This window comes from Orcinus orca, chromosome 4, assembly GCF_937001465.1.
Source record: "Orcinus orca chromosome 4, mOrcOrc1.1, whole genome shotgun sequence".
In the NCBI taxonomy this organism is placed as follows: domain Eukaryota; kingdom Metazoa; phylum Chordata; class Mammalia; order Artiodactyla; family Delphinidae; genus Orcinus; species Orcinus orca.
Window position 1 is genome coordinate 11,001,562 of NC_064562.1, and position 26,578 is coordinate 11,028,139.

Below are 26,578 nucleotides of genomic sequence, written 5' to 3' on the forward strand. Positions count from 1 at the left end.
AGAATGCTCAACATCACTAATCATTAGAGAAATGCAAATCAAAACTACAATGAGATATCATCGCACACCAGTCAGAATGGCCATCATCAAAAAATCCAGAAACAATAAATGCTGGAGAGGGTGTGGAGAAAAGGGAACCCTCTTACACTGTTGGTGGGAATGTAAATTGATACAGCCACTGTGGAGAACAGTATGGAGGTTCCTTAAAAAGCTACAAATAGAACTACCATATGACCCAGCAATCCCACTACTGGGCATATACCCTGAGAAAACCATAATTCAAAAAGAGTCATGTACCAAAATGTTCATTGCAGCTCTATTTACAATAGCCCAGAGATGGAAACAACCTAAGTGTCCATCATCGGATGAATGGATAAAGAAGATGTGGCACATATATACAATGGAATATTACTCAGCCATAAAAAGAGACGAAATTGAGCTATTTGTAATGAGGTGGATAGACCTAGAGTCTGTCATACAGAGTGAAGTAAGTCAGAAAGAGAGAGACAAATACCGTATGCTAACACATATATATGGAATTTAAGAAAAAAAATGTCATGAAAAACGTAGGGGTGAAACAGGAATAAAGACACAGACTTACTAGAGAATGGACTTGAGGCTATGGGGAGGGGGAAGGGTAAACGGTGACAAAGCGATAAAGAGGCATGGACATATATACACTACCAAACGTAAGGTAGATAGCTAGTGGGAAGCAGCCGCATAGCACAGGGAGATCAGCTCGGTGCTTTGTGACCGCCTGGAGGGGTGGGATAGGGAGGGTGGGAGGGAGGGAGACGCAAGCAGGAAGAGATATGGGAACATATGTATATATATAACTGATTCATTTTGTTGTGAAGCTGAAACTAACATACCATTGTAAAGCAATTATATTCCAATAAAGATGTTTAAATAAAAAATAAATAAAAAGAAAAAAAAAGAAAAAAAAAAAAAAAAGAGATGAGTACACCAGAACAAGCATTCCCGAAGAGATGAATTTAGCAAATAGAAAAATAAAAATGAGTACTAGACCTCTTGGTTTAAAAAAAACACAAGAAATCACAAAAGGCAGGAAAAAAGAAAAGAGAAAGGAAAGGGAGGGAGGAAGGAAGGAAGGGAAAGAGAAAGGAAGAAAGGAAGGAAGGAATGAAGGAAGGAAGGAAGGAAGGAAGAGAAAGAAAGAAAAAGAAAGGAAGGAAAGAAGGAAGGAAGGAAGGAAGGGAGGGAGGGAGGAAGGAAGGAAGATTTGTCCCCTCATCAATCTGGGAATGATGGGCCAAATACCCTCAAAGGGCATACGGGCTGAACACCAATGCAGCCAGTCCTTTTGCAGTGTTCCTGATATTCAAAGGGAGAAACCAATGACCAAGAGAACGGCACAGCCACGAATCCACTTCAACAAGCTAATACCTATTAGCCCTGCTTATCACATTCCTCTTCCACCAAGCCGTGTGAAATGCATCACTGAATCTCGTTGATATTACTTCCTGTGTAGCCCTTGAATTAATCCATTTCTTTCTTTTTCCCTCACCAACACCTTGGTATTCACAATCATCTCCTCTTTCTATCATAGCCCACTAACTGGTCCCTGGTTTCCTCTCTTTCCTCTTTTTAATCTGTTTCCCACCCTACAGGCAGAGACATCATTTCCACAGGCAAATTTATAACCTGACGTCCAGATTAAGTGTTTAAAATGCTTTAATAGGTTCCTTTATTTTTAGAACAAAGAACAATGTCTTTATCATGGCCAACTGTGACGTGGCCCGGCTACATCCTTATTTTCTCTGGTCTCAGCTGTCCTCTTTGATTTGCCATGCTCCCCTCCTACCACGTTAGATTTCCTCTTGCTGATGCTTTTGCCTGGAACGCTTTTCCTCTAACTCTCACTTCTGAAAATTGCTAGTCATGTTTTGGATCTCAGTTCAAACATCACTTCCCCAGGGGAGCCTTTGTATTGCCTCCCCCTCCCCCTTACCCTGCAGTAGCTGGGTCAGGTCTCTAGTTAGATATTCTTGGCATTAGGTACTCCATTGCATTTATCACAGTTTATAACTACACACTTATTGTGTGGTGATTAGATGATTATTACTGATATCTGTCACTAGACTATAAGCACAATGAAGAGAAAAACTGTATGGCTTTCTTATCATTTTAACCTCAATATCTAGCAAAGTTTCTGGCACACAGTAAGCAAGCATTATTTCTTCAATGAAAAATGAGTGTCAAAACGGGGGTCATTAACAAGCGGTTAAAGCAACAATAAAGTACTTACTGCCATTCACCAGCATCACTTTGATAAGAGTTTGAAGGATTAAATTATTTCAAATTGCATAACGAACAAATGCAACAATTTTGTTTAAATTCGGGAATTTTGGGCATCCCGTAGATGTGGCCAAAATGAAAGTTTAGTAGCATCTTCCCTGAATTACTACAGAAACTCAGAACTTTACTGCTAAATTGGGATTTAACAATTTTCTCGTATATCCCTCATTATACAAGAAAGAGTCTTAGGAGATCTTCAAAAGGTCATTTAGCCTGTTCGTGACAGAGCAGGGATGAAAATCAGCCATTTAAACTCCCAGTTCGATTTTTTTTTGCTACAACTATGCTGTAATTTCTAGTTTTATGGCTTCATTTTCATATTAGAAATTTGTAAGACCCTACCAGTACCCATAAGAGAAATATCTCCAAATGGTTAATTTTGTCACACCATTTAGGTTTCTGCTTTAAAAAACATTAAAACAAAGAGCAATATTTTCAGAAAGGTAAAAAGCAAGCCCAATTTTGTAAGAAATGAAACATTTTCATGCCTTATTTGCAATTCACATTGTACGCCTCGCCTTAAGTGAGGTGAGATGCAGGGTGAGGGTGAGATGCAGACGGTACATGCTTCCCTGGTTTCTTAATATTCTGAAGTAAAGAATTTTCCCAGTTGAACCTGGTTGTCCAAATTTCATTTATGAAAAACCAAAAGCAAGGTAAATTTTGAGGAAGGGGTTGGAGAAATGACCTTAGTAGATGGAAGAGCTCTGCTGGTACCCAGGCTATTACAATTGGCTATGTGACCTTGGACTGCTCACTTCCCCTCTGTAAATTTCCTCGTTTGTACAATCAGGAAACTGATCTAAATCATGGGCTCTGTCTGTTGATGGGCTTCCATGATCCCACTAAGCCCTTTGGTGTGTGTATGTGAGTGTACATTTTTCTGGGAAGAGGGTCCATAGTTTCTATGATGTTGGCAAGGATCTGGGACACAAAACACATTAACTGCGTTTGTGCTAAAATCTGAGGGTCCCTCTGAACTTTGGAAATGGAATAAAGCTATACATAGAATTACAATTTCAGATGGAAATAGGAATTAGTATAATTATTAGCATGAGTAATAAGATAGCTTGAAAAGCATAGTCTGTACAAAGGAATACTACTATCATCAACCATACATTCAAGTATTAGCTGAAGAACTTCACTGGAAGCCCAGTCCAGATTTTCCAGAAGTAGCATCAATTGTTCCAGACAATGTAACTACATGGGATAAAATCTCAATATGTCACAGGTTTTCAGTCCTTCCTTTTTATTGATGTTTTAATGATCTATCAAGATAGGCCTGCTACATAGGATTACATGGAGCAGAAACAATCCAGAGTAGTCTGTCAGCAAATAAAGATACTTTCTTATAGTTTTCACGATATCTATTCCAAAGCATTTTGATGATAACTTTTGGATGGTTGAAGAGCCATGGTTGCTATACTACACACATATTTACTAAAGACACAGAAATAAAAGTCACTTTCTTATCACTGATTTCCTTCCTTCTTTCCCTTCTTAATGTAATAAATATTCCTTAATTGTCTCCTATGTGTCAGGGCACTCTTCTAGACACTTGTGAAATATCAGTGAACAAACTAATATCTTCTGCTTTCGTGGTGCTTACATTTCAGAATGGGAGAAATAAAATAAACGATATGCATAAAAATAAGTTAGCTATTATTTTTAGAGGTGATAAATGCTTTGGCCAAAAAAAAAAAAATAAAAGAAAGAAAGAGTAGGGAAATTAGGAATACCAGAGATGAGGAGAATGGTTCCAATTTTAAATAGGTCAGAGAGGGCCTCACTGAGAAGGTGTTAATTAGTAAAGACCTGAGGAGATGAGGGAGTGAGGCAAATGTATAATCTTGGGGAAGAGCTTTCCAGACAGTGGGAAGAGTCAAGGCAAGGGTATGCTTGATGTGTTCAAGGAATAGCAAGGAGGCACTATGGCAGGGAAAAAGCAAAACTCATTCTGCTGCTAATCATGTTACTGACAACGGTTTAATCTCCAAAATATACAAACAGCTCCTACAACTCAACAACAAAAAACAAACAACCCAATCAAAAAATGGGCAGAAGACCTTAATAGTCATTTCTCCAAAGAAGATCTATGGCCAGTAGGCACATGAAAAGATGCTCTACATCACTAATTATTAGAGAAATGTCAATCAAAACTATAATGAGGTATCACCTCACACCAGCCAGAATGGCCATCATTAAAAAGTCTACAAATAACAAATGCTGGAGAGGGTGTGGAGAAAAGGGAACCCTCCTGCACTGTTGGTGGGAATGTAAGTTGGTGCAGCCACTATGGAAAACAGTGTGGAGGTTCCTCAGAAAACTAAAAACAGAATGACCATATGATCCAGCTATCCCACTCCTGGGCATATATCCAGACAAAATTATAATTCAAAAATATTACATGCACCCCTATATTCATAACAGCACTCTTCACCATAGCCAAAACATGGAAACAACCTAAATGTCCATCGACAGATGAATGGATAAAGAAGACGTAGTACCTATATACAATGGAATACTACTCTGTCATAAAAAAAGAATGAAATAATGCCATTTGCAGCAACATGGACACAGCCAGAGATTATCATACTAAGTGAAGTAAGTCAGAAAGAGAAACACAAATACCGTATGATATCACTTATATGTGGAATCTAAAATATGGCACGAATGAACCCATCTACAAAACAGAAACAGACTCACAGACATAGAGAACTGACTTGTGGTTGCCAAGGGGGAGGGGGGGAGAGGGATGCACTAGGAGTCTGGGGTTGGTAAGTGAAAACTATCGCATTAAGAATGGATAAACAACAAGGTCCTACTCTATAGCACAGGGAACTATATGCAATCTGTTGGGATAAACCATAATGGAGAAGAGGATTAGAAAGGAATGTATTTATGGATATAACTGAGTCACTTTGCTGTACAGCAGAGATTGCCACAGCATTGTAAATCAACTGCACTTCAGTTAAAAAAAGAATCATTCTGCTGCTGCGGTCAGGAAATTGGTAAAATTTCATCTTCCAGTTGACACTTCATTTTCTATTGCTTACTCGTTTGAAATAAAGTCATAATAACTCTTGAATAATCATCCTAGAGTCTCATATTTGTCAAGAAAGGCAAAGTCAGAATTCTTCTGAGAACTGAAAAACCACCCCAAAACAATGATCTCTGGTTGGTAACGTAGTTTAAGTCTCTCAGTTTCCACAGACGTATATTTGGCAATGAACTGTTATGCAATAAGCAAATCTGCCCTTTAATAAGAGATGATGTCACTATAAAGAAATCAAGTAAAAGATCTTCATTTTTGAACATTTAGAGATTGGGCACAAAGCATTTGCTATATTCCAACAAAGAGAAATTCCAAGATTCATAGCTAACATAAAAGCACCCATTCTTTCTGAATGTCACTGTTCTTTTGGGCATTTGTTAAACTGTCCATTTCATTAACTTTTTTCCGGAAAATAAAACAATCATGATTATTGTACAATTTTCATGGCATTTATCTGGGTGAATACCTCCAAAAAGAATACACATATAAAGGTAGTACTTTTTTATGAGGGAAGGTCAGTCAGTCCTCCCACAAGTAAGCATCTTATTCCTGCCTAGTGCCTTGCCCTGAAAACTCACCGTGATCCACAAGCTTACGTATAAAACAAAAAAATGTACACGGCCATACCTTGCCCAGCTGATCCTTTTTGCCAAAGCCAGTGGCAGCTGCAATGCTCCCTGCTCCTTCCACTGTTTTCTGTGCTACTGCAGTCACCCCTGTCACCACTGCCTCTCCAACATTTGTCACTTGCTCTTTGGTCTTCTCAGCCACTGGAATAGATCAAGAATGACAGATTAAGGGATGATGGACCGATCGCCACTTAAAATAATTTCATTTCCACTAGACATCAACTTCTAAAGGCCTATATTTGCACACGTAGATAACTAAAGAGTAAGAAGAAATAAAAGCTACCAAGATTTCTAAGTGAGCGTGGCTTAGCCAAACATATCAATAGAATCTTTGCTAAGATAGTCTGTTGTAATCATGCAGATATTAAGAGGTGCTTCAAGCTTAATGATCACAAATTTAGAACCCTAAGCAATTTCAGTTTGGTTTACTTTTTATTAAGGAAAGTTTACAGCAAGCAATGCTTACAGGGGCAGTTGTATCAAACTTAGCACGAAATTTATTTCAATTTCAATGCCAATTCTTTGATCTCACTCAGGATGTTTGTTTCATCACACCTTCTGAGACACAGAACACATATGTGCTCTCACATGTTACCATCAGAAATAAACAATAGAGTAAGGGAAGATTATGAAGGAACTTTGATCCTTTTATGAAACATCAGATAGTTGAAACAGAAGGGGTTTTAGTGATGAGACTGATTTTCAACCATTTTAATGGGAACAAAAGAGCTAGACATAAAGTATGAAAATGAAATGGTTTGTTGAGCACACTTACAATTTCTTTTCATTAAAAAAATATAATATGGTGATTCAGTAGATTTTTAAAAATAAGTTAAAATTTTAAGAGGGTATAAACAGTTCGGGATTAGACTTAGAAGAGATTTAATCTCACATCAAAACTTCTCTAAGACTATATCTGATATAACTGTTAATTTAATCTTTCTATATTACCTCCATACAAATATCAAATAAAGGAAGTTGAAATTAAAAAGTTTGTTTCAATTAAATGAAGAGTTTTATGTTAAAGAGGTTAAAGATGAGATTCTGCACTGTTAACAATTTCAAGGTCAATAGAGAAACAAAACAACCCTTCACCTAAACTTTATAACATTTATACTCATAAAGCCTTGGTCTTGCATTCTTACCTATATCTATGTAACGTTTGCCTTCTTTTCTGAGGAATCCGATGAGTTGCACTATGTTAGCTGTTAAGTGTTATGTGCTAGTCACATGATTATTGTACAGATTTCATGTCACCAGTTGGGAGAGGCCAGTGATTAAACAGTAATCGTGTGGACAAAACAACTGGGTTTTGAAAACACTATGTAGGTCAAGGAAGCTGAAGAGGCTGTAAGGACAGAGACCCTCACTCCTCAGTCCAGGCAATGTGGGGAAGCAGATGTGACCCTAGAGTCTAAAACCAGGAAGAGTTCACAACAGGTGATATGGTTGATGCCTGCTAACTAGTCATGGCTATTCTCAATGCAAAGTTCAGTTTAAATGCCGGTGAAAAGCTGTACTGGAAATCTCATGTTTTTAAACATTTACAGAATGTTGATGCTTTAAAAATAGTGAATGATGGGCGCTAAGTTTTCACTTTTTTCTTTTCTAAGAACATGAATAGAAAATTTTACTTGAAAATGAACATTTCTTGTTACAAAATCTCAAAGACAAATATAAATTTTGATCTTTTTACAGATTCATTTTTCTGCCAGCCACAAAAGTTTATTTTTATAATTCGAGATTTACATACATATACACTTGTTTAATGCACATAAACTGCACAGTAAAATGCACTTTGTACTTCATTATAATTTTATTAGATTTTATCACTGTAAGAGTAAGTAAATTAGTAACATTACAAAATGGCAGAGTTTACATACAGCAAAGATACACACATTTTAAAAGATTTCTGTAGGACTTGATTTATCTAGTGTTTTATTCACTGACCTCGAACTCCTTTGTTAAAACCTCAAATGTCAACCTCCATGTTAAAAACCTCTCCTCCCAACAAATGTCCTTGTTCCTCCTCCTGTGATCCCATAAAATTTTAGGTGTATCTTTACTACTGAACTGTTGTTTTGCACCATAATTGTTCCTTGCCCAGTATGTCTCTCCACCTCCAGCATGCACGTATGCGCGTGCATGTACACACACACACACGAACCCCAAAACCCATGTTTACATTTTGTCATTCTGGAGAAAACTCAAAAATTCTGACTTTGTCAACAGTTATCCTTGCAGCACATCTCCACAGCCTCCATTAGATGGTAGTATTAGTTGTATTCTTTAATTTTTACCGCAGGCTCTGAACCTTGAAACGTGGTTATCTGCTTTCTCAACCACATGGATTCTCCTTCAACTATTAAAATGGAAAGCTGTTACTCTACATAAGCTCCCTTCATACAGCATAGTCTACAACCGTCTGATATCCATTTCTTATAAAAATCATGCTTCATAACATCCCATTTACAGAAGGTCCCTAGAGGGCAGTTTATATATACCTTGGATTGGATTGGAACAGAGCAAACATAAGCTGAATACTCGTTTTTTTAATTTGATGATTAACTTAATTTTTTTAACATCTTTATTGGAGTATAATTGCTTTACAATGTTGTGTTAGTTTCTGCTGTATAACAAAGGGAATCAGCTATACATATACATATATCACCATACCTCCTCCCTTGTGCGTCTCCCTCCCACCCTCCCAATCCCACACCTCTAGGTGGTCACAAAGCACACAGCTGATCTCCCTGTGCTATGCAGCTGCTTCCCACTAGCTAGATAGTTTACATTTGCTAGTGTATATATGTCAATGTTACTCTCTCACTTCGTCCTAGCTTACCCTTCTCGCTCCCCGTGTCCTCAAGTCCATTCTTGAGGTCAGCATCTTTATTTCTGTCCTGGCCCTAGGTTCTTCAGAACCATTTATTCTTTTTAGATTCCATATATATGTGTTAGCATACAGTATTTGTTTTTCTCTTTCTGACTTACTTCACCCTGTATGACAGACTCTAGGTCCATCCACCTCACTACAAATAACTCAATTTTGTTTATTTTATGGATGAGTAATATTCCATTGTATATATGTGCCACATCTTCTTTATCCATTCATCTGTCAGTGGACACTTAGGTTACTTCCATGTCCTGCCTATTGCAAATAGTGCTGTAATGAAAAATGTGGTACATGACTCTTTTTGAATTATGGTTTTCTCAGGGTATATGCCCAGTAGTGGGATTGCTGGGTCGCATGGTAGTTCTATTTTTAGTTTTTTAAGGAACCTTCATACTGTTCTCCATAGTGGCTGTATCAGTTTACATTCCCACCAACAGAGCAAGAGGGTTCCCTCTTCTCCACAACCGCTCCAGCATTGTTTGTAGATTTTCTGATGATGCCCATTCTAAAAGGTGTGAGGTGATTCCTCTTTGCAGTTTTGATTTGCATTTCTCTAATGATTAGTGACATTGACTATCCTTTCATGTGTTTGTTGGCAATCTGTATATCTTCTTCGGAGAAATGTCTATTTAGGTCTTCTGCCCATTTTTGGATTGGGTTGTTTTTTTTGATATTGAGCTGCATGAGCTGCTTGTATATTTTGGAGATTAATCCTTTGTCAGTTGCTTCATTTGCAAATATTTTCTCCCATTCTGAGGGTTGTCTTTTTGTCTTGTTTATGGTTTCCTTTCCAGTGCAAAAGGTTTTAAGTTTCATTAGGTCCCATTTTTATTTTTGTGTTATTTTCATTTCTCTAGGAGGTGGGTCAAAAAGGATCTTGCTGTGATTTATGTCATAGAGTGTTCTGCCAATGTTTTCCCCTAAGAATTTTATAGTGTCTGGCCTTACATTTATGTCTTTAATCCACTTTGAGTTTATTTTTGTGTATGGTGTTAGGGAGTGTTGTAATTTACTTCTTTTTACATGTAGCTGTCCAGTTTTCCCAGCACCACTTATTGAAGAGGCTGTATTTTCTCCATTGCATATTCTTGCCTCCGTTATCAAGCATAAGGTGACCATATGTGCGCGGGTTATCTCTGGGTTTTCTATCTTGTTCCATTGATCTATATTTCTTTTTTTGTGCCAGTACCATACTGTCTTGATTACTGTAGCTTTGTAGTATAGTCAGAAGTCCAGGAGCCTGATTCTTCCAGTTCCGTTTTTCCTACTCAAGACTGTCTTGGCTATTTGGGGTCTTTTGTGTTTCCATACAAATTGTGAAATTTTTTGTTCTAGTTCTGTGAAAAATGCCATTGGTAGTCTGAAAGGGATTGCATTGAATCTGTAGATTGCTTTGGGTAGTATAGTCATTTTAACAATGTTGATTCTTCCAATCCAAGAACATGGTATATGTCTCCATCTGTTTGAATCATTAATTTCTTTCATCAGTGTCTTAGAGTTTTCTATATACAGGTCTTTTGTCTCCTTAGGTAGGTTTAATCCTAGGTATTTTGTTCTTTTTGCTGCAATGGTAAATGGGAGTGTTTCCTTAATAACTCTTTCAGATTATTCATCGTTAGTATATAGGAATGCGAGAGATTTCTGTGCATTAATTTTGTTTCCTGCTACTTTACCAAATTCATTGATTAGCTCTAGTAGTTTTCTGGTGGCATCTTTAGGATTCTCTATGTATAGTATCATGTCATTTGCAAACAGTGACAGTTTTACTTCTTCTTTTCCAATTTGGATTCCTTTTATTTCTTTTTCATCTCTGATTGCTGTGGCTAAAACTTCCAAAACTATGTTGAATGATAGTGGTGAGAGTGAGCAACCTTGTCTTGTTCCCGATCTTAGTGGAAACAGTTTCAGTTTTTCACCATTGAGAACAATGGTGGCTGTGGGTTTGTCATATATGGCCTTTATTATGTTGAGGTAAGTTCCCTCTATGCCTACTTTCTGGAAAGTTTTTAATCATAAATGGGTGTTGACTTTTGTCAAAAGCTTTTTCTTTACCTATTGAGGTTATCATATGATTTTTATCCTTCAATTTGTTAATATGGTGTATCACATTGATTGATTTGCGTATATTGAAGAATCCTTGCATTCCTGGGATAAACCCCACTTGATCATGGTATATGATCCTTCTAATGTGCTGTTGGATTCTGTTTGCTTGTATTTTGTTGAGGATTTTTGCATCTGTGTTCATCAGTGATATTGGATGTAGTTTTCTTTTTTTTTGATATCTTTGTCTGGTTTTGGTATCAGGGTGATGGTGGCCTCGTAGAATCAGTTTGGCAGTGTTCCTCCCTCTGCTATATTTTGGAAGAGTTTGAGATGGATAGATGTTAGCTCTTCTCTAAATGTTTGATAGAATTCGCCTGTGAAACCATCTGGTTGTGGGCTTTTGTTTGTTGGGAGATTTTTAATCACAGTCTCTGTTTCATTACTTGTGATTAATCTGTTTATATTTTCTATTTCTTCCTGGTTCAGTCTCAGAAGGTTGTGCTTTTCTAAGAATTTGTCCATTTCTTCCAAGTTGTCCATTTTATTAGCAGATAGTTGCTTGTAGTAATCTCTCATGATCCTTTGTGTTTCTGCAGTGTCAGTTGTTACTTCTCTTTTTTCATTTCTAATTCTACTGATTTGAGTTTTCTCCCGTTTTTTCTTGATGAGTCTAATGGTTTATTAATTTTGTTGATCTTCTTAAAGAACCAGCTTTTAGTTTTATTGATCTTTGCTACTGTTTCCTTCATATCTTTTTCATTTATTTCTGATCTGATCTTTATGATTTCTTTCCTTCTGCTAACTTTGGGGGTTTTTTGGTTCTTTTTTCTCTAATTGCTTTAGGTGTAAGGTTAGGTTAATTGAGATGTTTCTTGTTTCTTGAGGTAGGACTGTATTGCTATAAACTTCCCTCTCAGAACTGCTTCTGCTGCATCCCATAGGTTTTGGGTCATTGTGTTTTCATTGTCATTTGTTTCTAGGTATTTTTTGATTTCCTCTTTAATTTCTTCAGTGGTCTCTTGGTTATTTATAGTGTATTGTTTAGCCTCCATGTGTTTGTATTTTTTACAGTTTTTTTTCCTGTAATGTATATCTAGTCTCATAGCATTGTGGTCAGAAAAGATACTTGATATGATTTCAATTTTCTTAAATTTACCAAGGCTTGATTTGTGACCCAAGATATGATATATCCTGGAGAATGTTCCATGAGTGCCTGAGAAGAAACTGTATTCTGTTTTTGGATGGAATGTCCTATAAATATCAATTAAGTCCATCTTGTTTAATGTGTCATTTAAAGCTTGTGTTTCCTTATTTCTTTTCATTTTGATCTGTCCATTGGTGAGAGTGGGGTGTTCAAGTCCCCTACTATGATTGTGTTACTGTCGATTTCCCCTTTTATGGCTGTTAGCATTTGCCTTATGTATTGAGGTGCTCCTATGTTGGGTGCATAAATATTTACAACTGTTATATCTTCTTCTTGGATTGATCCCTTGATCATTATGTAGTGTCCTTCTTGGTCTCTTGTAATAGTCTTTATTTTAAAGTCTATTTTGTCTGATATGAGAATTGCTCCTCCAGCTTTCTTTTTATTTTGCATGGAATATCTTTTTCCATCCCCTCACTTTCAGTCTGTGTGTCCCTAGGTCTAAAGTGGGTCTCTTGTAGACAGCATATGTACGGGTCTTGTTTTTGTATCCATTCAGCCAGTGTATGAGTTTTTGTCGGAGCATTTAATCCATTTACATGTAAGGTAGTTTTCAATATGTATGTTCCTATTACCATTTTCTTATCGTTTTGGGTTTGTTATTTTAGATCTTTTCCTTGTCTTGTGTTTCCTGCCTAGAGAAGTTCCTTTAGCATTTGTTGTAAAGCTGGTTTGGTGGTGCTGAATTCTCTTAGCTTTTCCTTGTCTGTAAAATTTTAATTTCTCCGTTGAATCTGAATGAGATCCTTGCTGGGTAATCTTGGTTGTAGGTTTTTCCCTTTCATCACTTAAATATGTTCTGCCACTCCCTTCTGGCTTGCAGAGTTTCTGCTGAAAGATCAGCTGTTAACCTTATGGGGAGTCCCTTGTATGTTATTTGTTCCTTTTACCTTGCTGCTTTGAATATTTTTTCTTTGTGTTTAATTTTTGATAGTTTGATTAATATGTGTCTTGGCGTGTTTCTCCTTGGATTTATCCTATATGGGACTCTCTGCACTTCCTTGACTTGATTATTTGCTTTCCTATATTAGGGAAGTTTTCATCTATAATATCTTCAAATATTTTCTAAGTCCCTTTCTTTTTCTTTTCTTCTTCTGGGACCCCTGTAGTTCGAATGTTGTTGTGTTTAATGTTGTCCCAGAGGTCTCTGAGACTGTCTTCAATTCTTTTCATTCTTTTTTCCTTATTCTGCTCTGCGGTAGTTATTTCTACTATTTTATCCTCCAGGTCACTCATCTGTTCTTCTGCTACAGTTATTCTGCTATTGATTCTTTGTGGAGAATATTTTATTTCATTTATTGTGTTTTTCATCGTTTGGTCTTTAGTTCATCTAGGTCCTCATTAAAACATTTCTTGTATTTTCCCCATTCTATTTCCAAGATTTTGGATCATCTTTACTATCATTACTCTGAATTCTTTTTCAGGTTGACTGCCTATTACCCCTGCATTTGTTTGCTCTGGTGGGTTTTTACTTTGCTCCTTCATCTGCTGCGTATTTCTCTGTCTTCTCATTTTGCTTAACTTACTGTGTTTGGAGTCTCCTTTTCACAGCCTGCAGGTTCATAGTTCCTATTGTTTTTGGTGTCTGCCCCCAGTGGGTAAGATTGGTTCAGTGGCTTATGTAGGCTTCCTGGTGGAGGGGACTGGTGCCTGTGTTCTGGTGGGTTAGGCTGGATCTTGTCTTTCTGGTGGGTAGGACCGCGTCTGATGGTGTGTTTTGGGGTGTCTGTGAACTTACTATGATTTTAGGCAGCCTCTCTGCTAATGGGTGGGGTTGTGTTCCTGTCTTGCTAGTTGTTTTGCATGGGGTGTCCAGCACTGGAGCTTGCTGGTCAGTGAATGGAGCTGGGTCTAAGCATTGAGATGGAGATCTCTGGGAGAGCTCTCACCAACTGATATTATGTGGGGCCAGGACATCTCTGGTAGACCAATGTCCTGAACTTGGCTCTCCCACCTCCGAGGCTCAGGCCTGACACACCAGGCCGGAGCACCAAGACCCTGTCAGCCACATGGCTCAGAAGAAAAGGGAGGAGAAAAAAGAAAGAAAGAAAAAACATAAAATAAAATAAAATGCAGTTATTAAAATATAAAAAGTATTATTAAAATTTTTTAAAAAATAAAAAAAGAGAGCAACCATACCAATAAACAAATCCACCAATGATAACAAGCGCTAAAAACTAAACTAAGATAAACATAAAAATCAAAAACTAGTCTTTAGCATACCCCAAGTCTACATTTGCTCCCAAAGTCCACAGCCTCGATTTTGGGAATCCTAACCACAAGGCCACCAGGGAACTCCCCGTTTTAATTTTATACCCTAATTTTTTATCAAAAATATGTATAAAATAGTCATGTAAATACTTTTCTCCACTAGCTGCAAAAATGTAGCTCAAGATAGATCCACTATAAAGTGATAGTAAGTAACACCTAGATAATATATACTATTTGCCTTCAGTATTCTATATATTTATATATATTCATTCACTGAATTCTTTTACAGATGAGGAAACTGAATCACATAGAGGTTATGAATCTTGCAGAAAAATCACACAGCTAGTAAGGGGTAAGCAGAAATTCGAACTAAAGTGGTCTTGCTCCAGTGTTTATGGTCTTAACCACAATACAGTATTAATATTCCCGTTTGAGGCTTCCCAGGTGGCGCAGTGGTTGAGAGTCCGCCTGCCGATGCAGGGAACACGGGTTCGTGCCCCGGTCCGGGAAGATCCCACGTGTCGCGGAGCGGCTGGGCCCGTGAGCCATGGCCGCTAAGCCTGCGCGCCCGGAGCCTGTGCTCCGCAACGGGAGACGCCACAGCAGTGAGAGGCCCGCATACCACGCACACACACAAAAAAAACCAATATTCCCGTTTGATTTTCCCAATTTCTATTTTATAATTTATCAATAGGAGCATGTTATTTTTCTGAAGGCTTGTTATGTTTACTGTTTCCTGATGATATGAATTATATTTCTGATTATATCTCGTTTTACCACACCTGTCAGAAAGCCTGGAGTACGTACAAAATGAAACTCAATCACAGCAAGTCTGTGGGCTTTTAAGGTTGTTAAATTGTGATTTTTCCCTTGATTTTTCTGTTTCTGTCATTATCCTCCTCCTCTTCCTCATTATCACCACCATAATTTTCGCTATTCATTTACTGTAATCTTCTTACAGACTTATTCAAAATCTTGGTGAAATTAAGCCAAAAAGAGACAATAAGTAATTTACTGATCATCCCAAGGGTGTTTCCTAAAATGTCGTCTGAATCATCAAGGAAATGTTATAATTCATATATTGTAGTGTCAGAATATTTCATTATACACTACAGAAAATTTTAATTCATTCCTTGAAAATGGCAATCCTTATGTGATATTTATGCTATTGGTTTGCCAAGAACACTAAGTTTTGGTTGAATACTCAAATCTACACTACTATAAACAATTAAACTGGTTAATTCAGTCATCATTCTTGACAGTTACACACACTGTGCTTTATTTATCTACAACAAATACTTAAACTACTTAAAAATATTTAATAAAGAATCAAGATTTTTAAAAAGGATTAAAAAAAAAAGAATCAAGATTAAACAAAGCTGATGTTCCCTAGAATGCTCCTCTATGGGCAGAGTGGTTATTTACATTCACATTCTGAATGATCAGTGCTAGGGCTATACTGCTTACTAGATATTTTCAATATCATCCCTGGATATAAGCTCCACAAAGCTTACCTGTTGTCACACCATGAACCACTCCTTCCTTAGTTTTGGATCCTATAAAAACAAACAAATTGAAACCATAAGTCTCAAAGTCGCCTTTACTGCTAATGAGCTACTTTGAAATACATCTAATGGAAAAACAGTATCTCAATCTTCAGAAGCCCATGTGTTAAGATATCCTCAGGGGGGAAAAAAATCTAAAACAAAGAAATCCAGCAATCACTACAACAAATAGACGAAAGCAAAGCTAACAGGATGCTTTCCAATTATGATTTTAGCACAGAGTGATGACTTTTCAACCCCTTGTGTCCCACTTCCCACATCAACTTACAGAGGGGGAAAAAATGTTGAGATAACACTGGGGCTGGGTGGGTAGGTGATTTTGCATTCAGAATTGCAGAAGTTCTACCAAAGTACAATACAAAAGAGATTAGGTAACCCATGAAACATAAACAGATGGGGGAGCGAGAGAAAGAATTCACATTTGTTGAACACCTATTATGTAAAAGGTATTTTACATCTCATCTCATTCAAACTTTGTAATACCCATTTCATATCATGCCCATTTTATTCCATATGAAGCAATTACAAATTAAAGTTAAATGATTTGCCTAAAGTCACATAGGTAATAACCGGCTACAACCACATTCAAATTAAGGGCTCTATGACCCTAAGCCCATATTTTCTACGAAGCCAGGCAAACCTTTAGAAGGAATGCAGTACTTTATCATTCAAGTATGATTAATGCCAGCTTCAAGAAGTGGCAAGATAGGAATTTTCCCCAATTCTTGACCATTACTAAGCTTTTACACAAGTAATTTATTAATATGTGTCATTAAAGCTAAGTTTGTGAACAATTTTATTCATAAGTCCTTTAATGTTGGATTTTTTTAGTGTAATTGATACCAGCTTTTTCATAAAATGTTTTTGAATAACAACAAAATGAAGATTCATTTGAAAACTACCCTATAAGTCAAATAAAGTAGTTCTTACTGAGTATACTAGAAATAACTGTAAACACATTTTACAACAGGAAAAAAGTGTAAGAGAGCCTCAGTTCCTTATCAAATAAAAATCCTTACCAACAAAATTAATATATAAGATTAATTAAATAATCTCTAAGAAGCTGGTTCTTAAACTGGAGAGTGCAGCAGAATCAATTAAGTGGAAGCAAGGTTAAAAAATGTTGACTACTGAGTCAGAGTTTCAATATTCAGTAAATATCAGGTACAGATATTTGCATTTTTAATAATCCTCATGATCTAATGCAGGTAATACATGGATCAAATCTGAGAAACACTGGTCTGAGGCAGTTTCTAGTTCCAAATTCATTTAGAAGTACGTATCAATGATATAAATTATATGATGATCAATAAGGTGATTTAAATAAATATACATGATCATATTGAACTTTTTCATTGAATTTTTTAATAAAAATATATAAATAAGGCATTAAGTATAACTTGCATGCATTATATTTAAACTTACACTGTACAGAACAGTCCAGCTAAGTTTCTACATTTAATAAAGCAATTTAAGTATCTTTAAGAACTTCCAATTTGAATGTATTTAAGGACCTCTAATAAATATAGAGCATAAAAGGAAATACAGCCTTGTAGTTAAGAAAGTGAGCTCTGGATTCTGATTTTCTGGATTTAAATCTTCACTTCACTACATAATAAACAAATACACATCACACAATCAACATGAAGATCAAAGCAAATAATACATGCACAGGTCTTAAAACAGTGTTTAGTACATAGTACTTAGTAAGTGATAATTGTTATTATTTTTCTTATATAATATTTGTAAAGAGATTTTCAGTTTAAAACACAGGACAAATCACCATATCATAAACTCATATAAATGAAATTGTGCAGTTGTTAAATATGTTAAAGGTTACAGGATAGTATTTTACATATATGCAATATGAAGTGTGTGTGTGTGTGTGTGTGTGTGTGTGTGTGTGTGTATTTTTCAGGCAATGATCACTTTGCATAGTATTGTGGAATCATAAAATGACTGCACACAAGCTGAGGTGAAGCTATAGAAAGTGATCTTAATAATCAATGAGGAAAATTCTGATGAATCAGTGATAAAAAATGACTGTTGTTCCATGACCTTTAAAATTTTCTGTCAAAACATTAAAAATTCTTCTAGTCATTTAAAAATGTACAGGGAAATTAAAAACTAAGTAAAGTAATACTTATTTTGTGTACTGTAATTTAAAACATTGACAAGTGTTTTATTTCTTTGTAAAAAACTAATGAGTGGTTTAAACAGTGCTTGTCTTCTCCCCATTGTATAACTTTCAATATTAAGCTGAGCATCTTTTCTAGGTCTTAGAAAGTTGTAATACTCCTTCATAAGTTTGGGTCAGTTTCCAAAATCTTAGCTTTTGTATTTTTAATGTCATGATATATCTCTGATGGTTTCTTTCATGTGAGGTGTTTATATAGCACCACTTCCTCTGGGACAGCTTCAGCCTACTCATCACAAACACGTTTTCCATTTATGTTGATACCTTCACCTTCGACAAGTTCCTCTGGCTGCATATCCAGTCTCCTGAATGGCAGCAGTATCCACATTCTCACAGTCAGCTATTCCTTCTATAAATACATTTATGTCTGATTCAAATTTTACTTTCAGCATTTTTCACTTTATTTCTTTGCTGACATTCCCTTCTTTGGTCAATTTTCTCTTTCAATTATGCATCTTTGTAAAATATCATCTGTGTTTATCATTGGGAGGCAAGGAGGTAACTTAACCATGGGCTTTGCTGTCTGTACAAACTGAATAACAGATCATAGAGCCACTGACTGTTACAGCAGACTGATCACAAATAAACTTTGAAAGAAGTCATGTGATTTGGCCATGGATCATAAATAATGAGTTTCTGTTACTTATGTAGTGACTGTGGGCTAAAGAGCTAGGAGCAAAGTTTATACTTTATGTAATAACTCACAGTTTATGTATTGCGGTGATAGAAATTTGAACTGTACAGTTAGGGACTGGTTTTATTTAACTGACTGTGGTAACTGAAGTTCACGTACACTGGAACTATGCAATTGTATTTAGGAGAACAGTTCTTATCACTACCTACCTGCCACTCCTTGAACCCCTTATTTCAAAAAATGACTAGTAAAAAAATTTTTAACAGTTGGCCTGTGGTCTTTCCTCTCTACCTCAGTTATAACTGATAATTTGGTCTTTGGCTAAATCATGGAATGTATCCTGAATTAAGATATGTGAAAGTCTTGATGAGGTTGCTTAAACCAATGAACTTTTTTTGCTGTCATAATTGTTCATTAGTATATGTTATTGATGATTAACCTTTAATTGATGAATAATCTGTAATTGAAAAGATATAGCTACCAAATAGGTGTCAAGTGGCTATGTGACTAGTAACATGGATGGATGGATGGATGGATGGATGGATGGATAGATAGATAGATAGATAGATAGATAGATAGATAGGTAGGTAGGTAGATAGGTAGGTAGATAGGTGGGTAGATCTCATAATAGATATAGTTGAACGGACACTAGATCTGATGGCTTCCCTGAGCTGAGGTGGCCCACACCCATTCCCCTCTTGTCTGTCAGGACTTCACAAAGCTACAGAGTGGAGAAGGTCAGAAGTCATGCCTCATCTTTGCAAGGACTCAGTTATGCTATTTTGCATGTTATGTTGACGATCTGAATACGGTGGAGGTGAAGCATATTGTGACTTGGGAGTTTGATATCAATCCACAGTCTTGACAACTGCTACTTCCTGAGCAGAAAGTCACTGGAAGGGTTTTGAAGATCTACCTTGCCTTTACTGTTACAATACTTGACATTCTATAAAAAGAACTACTTTTTTTTTTTGCTTTTGAATTCGACTCTTAATTTATAATTTCTAAGCTATTTGATTGAGAAATTTTTTGTCCATTAAATTGAAGTAGGTTGATTGCAAATTTATGTACAAAGATATCACAAAAGGAGAAAAAAAATCACAAAAATAACACTGATTCTTTTTTTTTTTTTTTTTTTTTGCAGTACGTGGGCCTCTCACTGTTGTGGCCTCTCCCATTGCGGAGCACAGGCTCCGGACGCGCAGGCTCAGCGGCCATGGCTCACGGGCCCAGCCGCTCCGCGGCATGTGGGATCTTCCCGGACCAGGGCACGAACCCGTGTCCCCTGCATCAGCAGGTGGACTCTCAACCACTGCGCCACCAGGGAAGCCCCAACACTGATTCTTATGGTGATTCTTCAATTAGTTAAAAGATAGTTGTCAAAAGCATAATATTGTAAAGGAATGAGGTTACTTTTTTCATGAGGCTTAGGAAAAACGTGTGCCAAACTTCTTCAGCCATAAGTGAAATTAGAAAAATTTCCTTAGGCATTTCTAATCTTTCAAGCTACTTACTGATAATAGTTCTTGTAATGAAGGACGAAATGATAGAAAGAAAATATATTGACAAAGTAATTATTCTGTTAGGGAGTTTATTTGACAGTAATAACCATGGCTCCTATATATAAAAGTGTGCTTTAGAAAAATTCTCAATGAAATATTAACAAATCAAACCCAACAATGTATAAAAAGAATTATATACCACAGTCAAATGGGATGTATCATAGGTATGAAAGGCTGGTTCAGCATTTGAAAGTCAATTAAGTAATTCATCACATCAGCAGGCTCAAAAAGACAAATGACATGATCACATTAATAGATGCAGAAAGAGCATCTGACAAAATCCAACACTTATTTGTGATAAAAAAAAAAACTCCAGTCAACTAGAAATAGTGGGGAACTTTCTCAACTTGATAAAGAATCTCTACCAAAAAAGCTACAGCTAACATCATACTTCATGGTGAGACACTAGAAGCTTTCCTACTAAGACCAAGAACAAAGCAAGAATATCCCCTTTCACCACTTCTTTCAACATCATACAGGAAGCCCTAGCTAATGCAATAAAACAAGGAAATATAAGGTATCAGACTGGGAAAGAAGAAATAAAACTGTCAAGAATCAACAAAAAAAATCTCCTGGAGCTAATAAGTTACTACAGAGAGGTTGCAGGATACAAAGTTAAAAAGTCAATCACCTTCCTATCTACCAGTAATGAACAAGTAGAATTTGAAATTAAAAACACAATACCATCGAACATTAGCACCAAAAAAATACAACGCCTGCATATAAATTTAACAGAATATATACAAGATCTATATGAGAAAAACTACAAGGCCCTGATACCAAAATCAAAGAACTATATAAATGGAGAGCTAGCTATTCCATGTTCATAGATAAAAGATACAATATTATCAAGATGTCAGCTCTTCCCAACTTGATTTATAGTTCAATGTAATCTTAACCAAAATCCCAGTAAGTTATTTTGTGAATGTTGACAAACTGATTCTAAAGTTTGTGTGGAGAGGCAAAAGGCCAAAAATAGCCAAAATGGTAATGAAGAACAAAATTAGAGGACTGACACTAGCAAACTTCAAGACCTACTATAAAGCTGCAGTAATCAAGGCAATGTGATATTGGTAAAAGAATAAACAAATAGATCAAGGGAACAGAAAAGAGAGCCCAGAAATACACCGACAAAAATATAATCAGTGGAGTTTTGACAAAGGAAAAAAGGCAATAAAATGGAGCAAAGACAGTCTTTTTTTTGTGGTACGCGGGCCTCTCACTGTTGTGGCCCCTCCCGTTGTGGAGCACAGGCTCCGGACGCGCAGGCTCAGCGGCCATGGCTCACGAGCCCAGCTGCTCCACGGCATGTGGGATCTTCCCAGACCGGGGCATGAACCTGTGTCCCCTGCATCGGCAGGCAGACTCTCAACCACTGCGCCACCAGGGAAGCCCGCAAAGACAGTCTTTTAAACAAACGGTGCTAGAACAACTGGACATCTACATGCAAAAAATCATTTTATACACCAACTTTACACCCTTCACAAACAAAAAACCCAGTGTATATCATAGCCTTAAATGTAAAATGTGAAACTATAAAACTCCTAGAAGATCACATAGGAAAAAATCTACATAACCTTGAGTATGGCAATGACATTTTAGCTATAACACCAAAGACACGCTTCATGAAATAAATCATTAATAAGCCGGAACTCATTTAAATTAAAAACTTCTGTGAAAGACAATGTCAAGAGAATGAGAAAACAATCTACAGACAGGAAAATATTCATGAAAGATATATCTGAAAAAGAACTGTTATCCAAAATAGACAAAGAACTCTTAAAAATCAACAAGAAAGCAAATAACCTGGCTAAAAAATGGGCCAAAGATCTTAACAGACACCTCATCAAACAAGATGTGCAGATGGCAGAGAAGCATTTGAAAAGATGCTCCACATCCTATGTCATCAGGGAAATGCAGATTAAAATAACAATGAGATGCCACTACACATGTATTAGCATGGCCAAAATGCAGAACACTGACAACATCAAATATTGCTCTACTTAGAGCAACAGGAACTGTCATTAATTGCTGGTGGGAATGCAAAATGGTGCAGCCCCTGCAGAAGACAGTTTGATGGTTCCTTTAAAAACTAAACATATTTTTACCATATGACCCAGAAACTATGCTCCTTGGTATTTACCCGAAGGACCTGAAAACTTATGTCCACACAAAAACCTGCACAGCAGATTTATTCATAAGAGCCAAAACTTGGAAGCAACCAGGTGTAGCCATTAAAAGACACGGAAGAACTTTAAATGCATACTATTAAGTGAAAGAAGCCAATCTGAACAAACTACATGTGATTCCAATGATATGACATTTTGGAAAAGGTAAAACTATGGAAAGAAAAAGATCAGTGGTGGGCTGGGGGACACTGAAAATATTCTATAAGATATTATAATGATGAATACATATCATGATACATTTGTCCAAACTCACAGAATATATTATACCAAGAGCAAACCCGAATGGAAACTATGGACTTCGGATGATTATCATGTGTCAGTGTAGGTCCATCAGCTGTAACAAATGTACCATCTAGTGAAGGATGTTGGTAATGGGAGGGGCTATGAACGTATGGGGGGAGGGCGTACGTGGGAAACCTCTGTACCTTCTTCTCAATTTCTCTGTTAACTTAAAAACTGCTATAAAAAATAAAGTCTTTAATTTTTTAAAAGTATGTATTATTATTCGTATGTTCTGCTTTATTATGACATTCTCACAAAAACTCTGCAAGGTAGTTGCATTTATCCAAATCATATTTTTACATATGAGGAAAGTGATGCTCAGATATGTTAAGTTACTTCCCCAGTATCCTAGAGGTAATAAGTGGTGTAGCCTGGAGTGGAATTTAAGTTTGACGCCAAATCTATGTTTCTTTCTCCTTTATCAGGAGTCAGCAAACTACAGCCTATGAGCCAGATAAGCTCCCCAGCTGTTTTAGTAAGTAACGTTTTATTGGAACATAGCCACCCTAATTATCGCCTATGGCTGCTTTCACACTGTAAGAGCAAAGTTGAGCAGATGAAACATATATCACAGCCTAAAATATTCACTATCTACCCCTTTACAGAAAAAGCTTGCCAACACCTGAACTATATTACTAAGTCTTCACATGGTCACTCTTCATCCTGTATTTGTCTTCAACTTTTAATTGACTTTAAAACATAACTGATAGTTTATAGAATGCACCTTGTTTTAAATACCAAAATAAACACTGAAGATGATTTTTAAAAAACACGTGTCACATAAACAAATTAAAACTTCATATAATAATCTCAGAACAAATAACAGAATTAATCTCTAAAAAGTAAAATAATTTTATTTGCCCAAACTCATAGTTGACAATGAAAACAAATACAACGCTTTCCAGATGATAATCCTGCTTATTACCTGGAAAACTGCAATGTATTAACTTAATATTCAGTATTTTCTGGGCTCCTTACAAACTAATAAAGTGGATATTATCATACTAAAAAAATCTTTAAAGTTAGTAAGTTATAAAGTAACTGAAATCAAAGAATAGTTGCAAGCATGCACTTGCACAACTTGGAAAACTGAGGACAAATATAAAGATATTGATTATCTGCATGTCACTGATTCAGTATCCCAAATTCCATCTGAAAAGATATAATCGCACTTCACAAAAAAACTTGAAGTTAACTCATCAATTTTTTCCCTCTTGTAACATCTTTTAATCCAATGAAAATATGTTTTGAAGTAAAGAGTAATTTAACTAGAGATTTGTGGTAAGATTAAGCCAACATAAAGAGTCTATGAACAGTGAGAAAAAAATATGAGAAGGATTCATAAAAATCATTCCAAGTATAACTTTTCTCCAGCCCATCGATGTTGGAGAGACGGTGTAGCTTTCTTTCACCCCACAGACACAGGCAGAGTATTCTAAATACGCGCGTCCTCCACTTTATTGCTCATCCTTCGGCTACTGTTGCTACAACTGCCACCAGAGAATGTGGCAGAGCTCAGAGGAGAAAGAGGAGAGGCAGAATGGGCAGTGGGTAAGTGTATGTGTGTGTGTGCGCATGTGTCTATCCCTATGCATGAGTGTGTGCCTACTTCTTCCCCAAAGAGTTTGAGGTGATTTGTAAAATAACACCCAACCTAACACAGTTCAAGAGAGTCAGGGTCTGTAAGAATACTCCAAGGTGGGAATTTATAAAAAAGTAGAAATAATAACCATCAATCTCATCATTTATTGTGTGTATCGCTTGACACACAAATGAAATATATAAATGTCTCGGAGATATCAGCAGCCTTCAACCACTTTCCTGAGCTTAGTCCCCGGCTTACCAAGTGGTAGCAAGAAGTAACTCCACCAAAGACTTTTTTGTCCTTTCCTTTCTAGGGCCACAGAAGGTCTGTCTTTACATATCTCAAGGTCATATCAAAGTCTTATTTTTAAATTAGAATACACTGAAATTAGCATATATTATACATGATGATAAAAGAAATCAAAGGCCCATGGACAAGTCTGATTCTTAAAATAGTCTCCATTATTTTTTAAGACTGAGTTTGAAAAACTGTCCTCGGAGCTATAGTTACTTATGCATAGAAACATTCATTTTAAAAAAGAAACCAAGTCCTAAGTATTATTGCAAAACTAAATGATCTGGAAGAACAAAATAGCCCCACTTTTTACTATAGCCCAAACACACACACATTTACCTACCTACACATACCTCTGATTCAGTCCATCATTTTGACAAGTGAAGACGCAAAACTGAATCAAGCGGGAAACACCAGCATTTAAAACATCAGTCAGGGCTTCCCCGGTGGCGCAGTGGTTGAGAATCTGCCTGCTAATGCAGGGGACACGGGTTCGAGCCCTGGTCTGGGAGGATCCCACATGCCGCGGAGCAACTGGGCCCGTGAGCCACAACTACTGAGCCTGCGTGTCTGGAGCCTGTGCTCCACAACAAGAGAGGCCGCGATAGAGAGAGGCCCGCGCACCGCGATGAAGAGTGGCCCCCGCTTGCCACAACTAGAGAAAGCCCTCGCACAGAAACGAAGACCCAACACAGCAAAAATAAATTAAATAAATAAATAAATAAAACATCAGTCATCCTAACGCCATCAGTCATAAATAAATAACGAAGTGACACTTGGGTCTTACCTACCTACGTAGAGAACACCCTCTTTTGTCTTTTCTGCTGCTTCTGCTACACCCTGCTTGGTTTTTTCAGCAGCGGCCACGACTCCCTCCTTGGCCTTTGAAAGTCCTTTCATGAATACATCCATGGCTAATGAATTCCTTTACACCGCACTGGAGAACACAAAATACACTTTGAGAACTTTTGGGTAAAACAAAACGAAATTAGAACCACCCAAGGTAAAAACCACTGAAAGATCAGTAGACTCCCCAAAAGTGTGGGATTCTTTTAAGTGTACCTCCATTTCCACCATCGGACAAAGCAGCTTTTTTTTTTTTTTTTAGCTTTTGCATTAAAAATTTAGCATCTCCCATCCATCTTGGCTGGTAAAAGTCTAGCCGCCTAAACATGGATTAGGATGAATCATCTCAGCTGTTCTTACAGCCCTTCCGAAGTGGAATTACATGAAAAGATGGACCCCTCTTTTAACTTCCCAGGGTCCAAAGGGTAACAGTAGAACTTAGAAGTGCGTTTAGAAGACAGGTTACAGGAAAGGTAAAGGGAGCTGGGGGCACGGGGTCAGGGACACTCTTAAAATAAATCCCCGAAGGCGGCTAACAGGTCAAACGTGACGAGGGCAAGGGAGGGAACTACTCACTCTGGGTGTGGCTGAACCACAGCGCCCCCGCACTCGCCCTAATCCACCCCACCACGCACCCTGCCCTCGGCCATCTACCCTGCGCAAGCAGGCGCGCGTTCACACCCGCGGGCAGTCTCGGGATGCGCGCCAGCTCCCTGAGGGGGCGTTCTCCGCGCGCTGATCCCGCCAGCCACCCGGCGCCCGCACCTGTTAACCCCTTACCACCTGCTGGCTTGCCCGCTTTGCTCTTCCGTTTAATGATTTGCCAAGCATAGCTTGTTTACTTAACAAGAGAGAACGGGCTGCGGGATTTAAGGAAAGCGGAAAATAAAAGTTGAATACTCATACTCCACCGAGCATCCTCGCCTTTCCTAAAGAAACAGCTTACCCCTGAGAAGCCGGACCTCTCAGCCTTTGAGGACAAGACGCGGGGAGTACCGGAAGCAGAAGGAAAGCCAGGTGGATTTACTTTCCGCAAGCTCACCATTAGGTACAAGAACCCACCTCCG

General features: G+C 37.3%; 1 protein-coding gene across 2 annotated transcripts in view; it reads right to left on the reverse strand.

The window, feature by feature from the left end:
• SNCA (synuclein alpha) overlaps window positions 1-25,599 on the reverse strand; it is a 130,350-nt gene extending 104,751 nt beyond the window's left edge. For both annotated transcript variants that reach the window (XM_012535636.3, XM_049709043.1), the window contains exons 1-3: window positions 25,457-25,599; window positions 15,872-15,913; window positions 6,002-6,144 (exon numbers count right to left, since the gene is read on the reverse strand). In XM_012535636.3, coding sequence (XP_012391090.1) covers window positions 6,002-6,144; window positions 15,872-15,913; window positions 25,457-25,577 — 306 coding nt within the window. In that variant the 5' untranslated portion in view covers window positions 25,578-25,599. The remainder of the gene's footprint in view (window positions 1-6,001; window positions 6,145-15,871; window positions 15,914-25,456) is intronic.
• Between the last annotated feature and the right edge of the window lie 979 nt (window positions 25,600-26,578).